General features: G+C 38.1%; 1 protein-coding gene across 2 annotated transcripts in view; it reads right to left on the bottom strand.

Annotated features, from left to right (window-relative positions):
* Positions 1 to 2,818: 2,818 nt before the first annotated feature.
* Positions 2,819 to 9,000, bottom strand: part of LOC107694134 (LIM domain transcription factor LMO4) — a 12,395-nt gene continuing 6,213 nt past the window's right edge. For both annotated transcript variants that reach the window (XM_016493743.1, XM_016493744.1), the window contains exons 3-5: positions 6,557 to 6,653; positions 6,086 to 6,241; positions 2,819 to 3,175 (exon numbers count right to left, since the gene is read on the bottom strand). In XM_016493743.1, coding sequence (XP_016349229.1) covers positions 3,167 to 3,175; positions 6,086 to 6,241; positions 6,557 to 6,653 — 262 coding nt within the window. In that variant the 3' untranslated portion in view covers positions 2,819 to 3,166. The remainder of the gene's footprint in view (positions 3,176 to 6,085; positions 6,242 to 6,556; positions 6,654 to 9,000) is intronic.

The raw sequence follows: 9,000 nt of genomic DNA, 5'->3' as shown, positions 1-9,000 counted from the left end.
ATCTAAGCGATGTAATGCACACTATACTGACGTGTCTAAATATAACTTGAAAATAATGACAAAACGTTATAATCATCACGACCAACGTAATTATTATCACAACTGCTCCTATAACTGGATTAGGAGAGCTGTTGTCCAACACCAGCTGTTGTTGGACTACAATCACCTGTTGCTCATAAAAGTATTTTGGAGATCCTGTGGGTATCCGTTACACATTATACTGGCAGCACGTGGTAAAAATAACTAAGAGGGCACTTTTAAACTTGAAGGTTAGATTAGCATTTGTACCGATCAGCAGACAACTGTTACTCTTTCACAACAGGACCTCATGTCTTTTCAACTCGCACAGAAAAAGGCCTTTGGAGCTCTATGATTTTCCTCTGGAATCACTTTGTTAAGAGTTATTTAAATGTATACTTTAGCTCGATTCTCTCAACAAAAGAGACCAAAAGAAATTCCTTGAGTGTTTTACAACTCAGGCAAACTCTGCTAAAGCACTTAGGAGATGGCTGTGTATTTAGACTGGCTAATTTGAATTCCTGATGCACTGAGAAAAAAGGCAAGCCCTTGCACCTGTTATGACTACACTTTCCATGTTGCTTTAATAGAGGCATTCAAAGTGTATTTCCAGATAATAACTGTACATGATGCATTGAGATGTTTTGTGCTCTCACACTGTAGCTCTGGTGTTCTTAAACATCTCCCTCGACACGTTTTGAGCAACAGATGGCAGAAAATTGGCAGAATTGTAGCAAGAAAAATCAGAGTCTCTCAGCATGAATGTACTGTGTATATGAACACCCAGTTGAATATTGCACCAAAATATGCACATTTTTTATTTCAGGTAATTATATGGATAAAAAAAAACATTTTTTGTAGCAAGATCTCCTCAACTAAACTCTTAAAAATAAAGGTTATTGGCATCTTTGATTTCATGAAGAACCTTTAATATCCATGGAAACCTTGGTAAAACTTTTATAGAGACAAATTCTCACTATTAGTTAGTTTCTTATTAGCATGCCCATTATTAACATATAACATAACGCCGACATCGTACGTCATCCTCCCAGAGCTGCTTCCGTGTACAACTGTTGGCGCAAGCTAGATTAAAAACACCCCACTGACTGCCATTAAACAGCTTGGAAGATCAAAGTCAATTTTAATATAACTCCGATTGGATTCATCTGAAAGACGCCTAGGATGGCTTGAGGGTGAGTAAATAATGGGCTAATTTTCATTTTTGGGTGAACTATCCCTTTAATGGTTTGTTAATAGTGAGAATTGGACCTTAAAATAAAGTGTGAACGAAACTTTCTATTGCACAAATGGCTATTTAGATTATAAAATGTTCTTCACACTGCCAATAAATAAATAAAATTATAGTTAAGAATTATTTAAGAATTGCTCATTGAAAGGGTCTTTGGGGAACCCAAATGGCATTACTACCAAAAACTGAAGAAAAAAAATAAAACTGAATAGAGATGTAGTTTTAGACCTCACCACGGGCTTTAATAAAATGCTATAAAAAATGATGGATATGATGAAAGATTGTCACCATGCTCCCTGTCCACCTGTCTGACAATTGAGTGCGGATTATAGCAGAGCATTCTGGGAATGCAAATCAGAACCTCTTCATACCCATTAAGTCGAGCAACAGCTTCAAACGCCAATTTGTTCTGCAAATAGCCCATTCAGTGCGGGCCCAAAAAGCTGCAACACCTTTCTCTCCCCCTGCGGTAATTGAATCTTCAAAGGGGCATTTCCACCCCGTCCTTGTCAGGGACCGTGGAATGAATAGCACGTTCATATGAAAAGAAAAGAAAGTATACATGTTTATCCATGTTCAATTAGCCACCCCGTCATCTGCATTCATAATTACGGCATAAGAACATGGACAAACACAATTAAGGGACAGAGAGATGGCACCGTATTTAGGAAGGTTCATAAAAAAAAGCAGTTTTGCTAATGAGCTCCGTTCTCAAGAGAAACTCGACAAGATGAATTACTGAGATCATACAAATCCTTTGGTCTCCTGATGGAAAATTGGTTCTTTCAGATACTGTACATAATTCATATTGAGTGATTTCAGAGAAGAACACCTGCGAGAGATTTAGGACTAACCCAAGGTAAGTTCATGGCACTTGAAACACAGTCCACATACTTCATTGAGCATAAAAACAAACGTTCAGTTCAGCTGCCAGCCAAATTTCATATTGACACAAAAATGCAGTGAAAGATTTCAGTACAATTAAAAAAGGGATGTTTTTAATCTAATTTTTTATTAATTAAATACACCATATTGGAGCAAATGTCTCTGAAAATATCACAAATAGAATTCTCTCATTCTGCATTTATAGGTTGACAGCTATGAGCTTCATTTTTTTTGTTGTTGCGTGATTTCGGGTTGGAGGGAAAAGGGAATAGGGTTAGCTGCTGTGTGTAGTATGTACGGTAGCCACAATGGGACAAAAACATTTACATGCATACATACTGTACATGGTAGTTTTACAAATACACCAAGAGAGTTCATGATTTGATTTCCACAAAAAAGCCACGGATACTTCTTTGAACCCAGTCTTCAGGATTTTTATATCATCCGAAATGAATCACATTCCCTTTACAACATCTAAAATATAGAAAGAGAAAATACCATGTTGTGAAGAAAAGGAGAATAGACAAGGTAGGACAAAAATATAAAGGAAAAAAGAAAGTCAGTATTCCCCCACTACATTTTCAAACAAGTGTTATGAAAGCAGATTCAAAAATCGCTGCAGTGGATCAGCTTCATTTGTCATTTTAATTTAACCCTTTCTGTCTCTTTTTTTTTTTTTCTCTCCAGCTGGTCTCTCTCTGTGTCAGTCTTTGAGTCCCTCAGGATCAGAGGTCTCGCCTGGGTCAGTTCATAAGAGTCCTCAGTATTCCCCCTCCAGGGCCTCATGGGTATTTTCCATCCATGATTCAGGAGTTTGGAGTAAAGGGCAGGAAAGGGGGGCTCTGGCTATTGCAGGTCAAGGTGGAGCTCAAGCCTGAGATTGGCGCTCTGGTTCGGAGTAGCGGAACTTTGAGAAAAGGAGTGGGATGGGGTCTGATCCGAAAAGGTCTTGGGTGACAATGAGTGAGGGGCTGAAATGAAGGCACACATCCTGCTTTGAGCAACACCGGCATCCTAACACACCTGGAGGGCAAAGAGAGAAACCGGTTAGACACACTTAAACCGAAAAATACAATTACAACCAGTAAATGGGTCGATGACAAATTTTGTCAAAGTTGAAAAAATGAAAAATCTTTAACAAATATACTTTAAAACATAAAAAGTTGATTATATTATATATATGATTATTAAATCACTTTGAAAACATTTACACACTATTTAAAAAAAAAAACATTTATTCACTACATTTAATGAAAAAGTCATGTGGTGTAACTATATATTTTAACTATTTACAAATATAAATATAATAAAATATATATTCTCACTTGCCCTGTCTTGAAAAGGTCTAATTATCTGATATTATAAGAGACTTATTGACCTTTTTGGTTCTGTCTATGGTTTCATATCTGTTTTTTTTTTTTTTTTGGGCACTCTGGTCACACGACAATTATTAATACATGAAATATCGTTTTTTTTTTTTTTTTTTGGGCACTCTGGTCACACGACAATTATTAATACATGAAATAGATAAATTAATCTAATGTTCAACTTCTACAAAGGTGTATTCAAGTAACTGGAAGTATGAATGCCACTGACCCAAATTTAACTAAATGTCCATTTTGCTATAAACTACAGTCAGCAAGTTTTGAAAATGAAATTCTTAAAAATAAAAACAATAAAAAAAACTGTAGTAGTAACTAACAACTTGTCTTATAAAAAAAGTCATATAATACAGTAGCGTCTTTCAATGGGAGTCATAAAAATTGCATGTTCTCTTAAATAACATACTCCATTTCTATTGTCAAATGAAGACCGCCAGCTCTGCTAAAGCCCCCTGCTTAACTTATTGATCAGTAAGGCTTTCAAATCCATCTGCCGCCCTATTTCCTCTGCATTTTAAGTGCATATTGTAAAGTTAGTCTCTTTTTGTCTCATTTTTAACAATGATGTCCCCAGGGTGCTAAGTTCTTGCGCAGCCGAGACAATTATCCCAATATCCAAGTGCAGCGTTCCGCTTTCACAGACAGTCACAGCAAACTTTTTACCCCCTAACATTCTCCTTCCTTTTGTTTTTTAAACATTCTAGGGGGCAATTTGCTTTTCCCGTCTTACCTCAAGTTACTAAGGGGTTTCAGGCTACTGTAATAGTAATTGCGAGCCCTCCACGCCACCCCACATTGGAGGGCTAATTAAAGAGACGGAGGCTGTGAAGGTTTGGATCCCCTGGGTTCAGGCTCAGCATGAGAAAGGTAATTTGTCTGTCCTGAACAAAGAGATTAGGGAGAAGCCGGGGAGCTACTTAATAAATGAGCATCAAATGTCCTCAGCCGTGGACACGGACAGCACCAATTATGTCACCATGAAATTGCACATAATAAAAACAATGGCTGCCGGACGAGGCCTCCTATCTGTCTAGGGAAGCGTTCAGTCGGTTCTCTCTCTCACTCCTTTCTGTACTGGCTTGTTTCAGCTCCCAGCTTATTTCTATAGGTTCAGAGGAGAATTACAGCTAACTTCAAAATTTGAGCAAAGAAAACGCACCGCAATCTCATAAATTAGAGTTTCTTTAATAATAAGTTCCCTAATAATGATTTGAATCTCTCTGTACCAAGCGAAAACATGACTGTTTAAGTATCTCCTGAGGACACGTGGACCTTCTTCTGTTCCTGCAGGTGAAGAGGAGTGTCTGGGTGTATTTAAGAACTCTCTCTCCGCTATAATTAAAGCAGCGAGGCCAATATTCAGATTGCATTTTAGCATTAATAATTCAGCTGTTTTCACTACAATTGATGTCGGCACATAAATAAACAATGAGGCCTCATATTTACACAGCGGCAGCCGCCGAGCGAGAGCAGGGGAGAGGAAGGAGGAGGAATGGAAGGATGGGGGCTTAAAAAGACATTTAAAATTAAGCTTGATAATGCAAAGGCTTTCAATTTGAAATGCAACATGCTCTTGGAGCTAATTTGTAAAAGTGACGATGCCTTAAAAGGCCTCTAACGGAGCACCGAGCTTAATGGAGCTGTTTCCCCGCTCACTACGTCTCTCCTCGAACTGTTTTTTTCCCATTGAAGGTGAAATAAATGTTCACTAGGAAACTCGACAACTGTCCGATCTCTCTTGTATACGCTCTCACATCCCCCTTGTCTCCATATCAATACTGATTATGTGTCACTGAGCTGTTATTTTCAGTGTTGCCGAGTGATACAATCGGCTGGTGGCTGACTACACAATGAAGTCTTATTGCAGACGGTCCCAAAGGCGAGAAGGGGAATTAGGTAAATAATTTGCCTGCTTGGCGTCTGGGTTTGTTTATTTAAAGCTTGCTGTGCAGCGTCGGAGGAGCAAATAGTTAGGCAGAACTGTGGCGGTGAAAACAGAGATGAAAATGGGACAGAATGCTTGACGCCAGCTAGCTTTTTTGTAAAAAAAAAAAACAACAACATTAAACCAAACCAGATTAAGAAATGAAAACACGCCTTTTGTTGTTGAGCAAAGTGGGTGCCAGGGTTTCCCGTTATGTAATCTTATGGATGGCAAATGAACTATACATAATCAGTACTGAATGTGAATGTGTCAGGGTTTGGAAGAAGGAAATAATTTTCACCTTCCTTACCCATCCTGTAACTAAAAAGCTTGCGATAGTTGTGATCTCATTTCAGCAAGTTAACATTAATTGTGATATATTAGCTTCCAGCCAGGAAGAATTACACTTGTCCTCTAGACCTTATTATGGGTTAGGAGCACAGAATTAAATATGATACAGTTATTTTTCAATCTAAATAAAACAGAAATTAAAAGCAATATTTTGATTAGTGACTGACTGAATGGTGTGTTTTGCTAAAAAAAAAAAAAATACATGAAGTGATCCTGAACCTATAGCAGAGGATTTTAAGTGTGAAGTTTTGATAGCAGACAGATAGCGGCTCTCACTTTCTGGTCAGGCAGTAGAGGGTTAGTCTGCAGTGAACTCAAATGGCCGTTGATGAGTGCTGTGGGTCTGTCGTGTTCGCAGAACAAGCTGCCGTTGATGTAGTGAAACCTGTCACCAGGGACCAGCCGGTTCCGGCAGGTAGAACATGTGAAACACTGCAGGAGACAATGAAAAGGACTCCATTACCCACAATTCTCAGCACATCCCATCTCTGATCAATCTCTGGACAAGTTAAATCATTATCCATTGTCATTATTTCCTACAGGGATTCTACATGGGCATTTAACATAGATGAAAAGACTGACTAAAATTTAAACAATATTTTTGGTATCAATAATAGACTATTTTTTATAGAGAACCCCATCAAACAACCATTGAAAAGCAGACTCTATGGAGTGTGAAAGGATTCTGTAGTGCAATGAAGCATTTAATTCTAGAGCAGCCGTGGTCACTTAAAGATTAAAGGTTACCTTGAGATGGTACACGTTTCCCTGTGCCCTCATAACCAGTTCACTGGCTGGGATGGACTGACCACACGCACTGCACGCCCCACTGTTCCCAAATAACCTGTGAAAAGAAACAGAGACATGTTAGGATTGTCAAAATAAGAGACAAAGTGTGAGAGCTGAGTCTGTCTTAGAGTAAGCCTAAATCAAAACATTGTGAATGTTACAGCACGAATGTATCAGCGAAAAGTGGCAGAAAATATCATGAACAAAAATATCAAATATTAGCTTCAAACTAAATTATTCATTAAAATGTACAAATGAGGAAATAAAGGTAATTACGTGAGGGAAGACAAACATTATGACCATGACCAATATCTCCCTCATTGATATGATCTATTTTTGTTCACACAGTATGACCTGTGCAGACAAATTAAATCTTTCTGCATTAATAACTAAGGCACTCAATTTGCAAGTGATTTTTTGTCAATGACATTTTATAAAATATATTTTTAGACTGTTTTTTTAAATGAACTTCTTGTATGGCTTCAGAAGGTTTGGTACACTACCGTTCAAAGGGGTTTATGCTTTCAAAAGGTCTCTTATGCTCATCAAGGCTGCATATATTTGATCAAACAGTAATACTGTGAAATACAGTCACCATTTAACGGTTTTCTATTTATCATATTTTAAAATGTAATTTATTCCTATAATGGCAATGCTGAATTTTCCGCAGTCATTACTTCAGTCTTCAGTGTCAAATGATCCTTCAAAATGATTCTAATATGCTGATTTGCTGCTCAAGAAACATTTCTTATTATTACCACATCTGAAAACTTGCTGCTTACATTTTTTGGTGGAAACTGGAATGCGTTTTCAAGTTCAAAAGAACAGCATTTATGTGAAATAGAAATCTTTTGTAACAATATAAATGTTGATGAATTTAATGTGTCCTACTGAATAAAAGTATACATTTCTTTCACAAAAAAACTAAAACTTACCTACTCTAAACTTTTAAAAGGTGGTGTATATAGTGCATTAGGAATGTGGACTGATATTACAATACTTTGTAGTATTTTATTGCACTTTCTGGAGCTTGACAGTCATGGTCACCATCCATTCTCATTGTATGGAAGAGAGCAGCCTTAACATTTTTCAAAACTTCTCCATTTGTGTTCCACATTTGAAAGTAAGTCACATGGGTTTAGAACATGAGGGCGAGTAAATGACAATAAATGAGTTTGATTTGAAACAAAACACAACAGACATGCATAACACAAGGTCCTTATTAACACTGACACTAATTAATACTTCTGTATGCATCAAAAAGGTTTGTTAACTTGTTTGGCCTTGTTTTACTGTAACAATTAAATCCTTGCAAGGACAGGTTAAATAATTTCAATCCTGTGCCCGGGCCTCCTTTTCTCCCTCTCGCAGTCTCTCTCTCTCTCAAATGCACACATGCAGAACAAATTACATCTTCAATATTCTGATGTAGGAAAAATAAAATCATAGTAATATCGGCAAACCAAATGAAAAAAATCCTGCATCCTGTCCTCCAAAAGCCTCTGCCACTGGAACTAAGTATTACCTTTGGTATTCATTTTTTGCAACCTAATAATAACCTAGAACATAAGCAATCAGGGCCTAAGAATATTTGATTGTACATCTAGGCGGAGACACAGCGCTTTTGCCATTAGGACTCAAGCGAGTGCTCAGTCACTGCCGCCTTTCCATTAGAAACCCCCGGCTACCCGGGTTGATATATAATGTGCATGGGTTAACCTTTTCAATCATAGTGTCAACATTTTAGATTTGCTTCTGCTCATCTCTTTCGTCTCTATCCTTCCCTCTCTCTCCCTCTCTCTCTCAGTCTCTTGATAATGAAATGCTTGCTCCTGCTTCCTTTCTATCTGCCTTCTGAGTCCACAATTTAGATTACTTCATCTTGCCGAGCAACAAACTGAATGAAATTTCGATTTGAGCAGAAAGTAATTTACTGGGATCTGGACCCATTTGTCATCATATCTCACTGGCTGTTTGCTCTATCACTGCACTTTTCCTATGCAATCAAATAAGACCACAGCATCTGACAAGCTCCAGAGAGAGAGAGAGAGAGAGAGAGAGAGAGAGAGGAAGGGAGAGAGGGAAATATGAGGAAGGAAGCAAGAAAGAAAGAGACCGTTAGAAGGATAGAGGGAGGGAAATGGGGAACGACCACAAAAGGATAGAGAGGAACGTGATGAAGGAAACGTTGGGTGTCACAGCGTGTTCCTCGTGTACACAGTTACAGATTAACTCAAGAGTTCACGGATGCTTTCGTCCCCCAAGATACTTCCAACTCGTAAAACGATAAACGCGCATTGTGCGGATTCCAATATAACATCACGGCATGCATGTGAACGTGTGCGTTCCGACATCGAAACAGCTGTCACCTGCATACAGGTGTGGCGTTTATAGAGGGAGCT

This window comes from Sinocyclocheilus anshuiensis, unplaced genomic scaffold (assembly GCF_001515605.1).
Source record: "Sinocyclocheilus anshuiensis isolate Anshui unplaced genomic scaffold, SAMN03320099.WGS_v1.1 scaffold1530, whole genome shotgun sequence".
Lineage (NCBI taxonomy): Eukaryota > Metazoa > Chordata > Actinopteri > Cypriniformes > Cyprinidae > Sinocyclocheilus > Sinocyclocheilus anshuiensis.
Note: the sequence above shows the minus strand (reverse complement) of the source record. Positions and strands in the feature narration are given on the sequence as shown.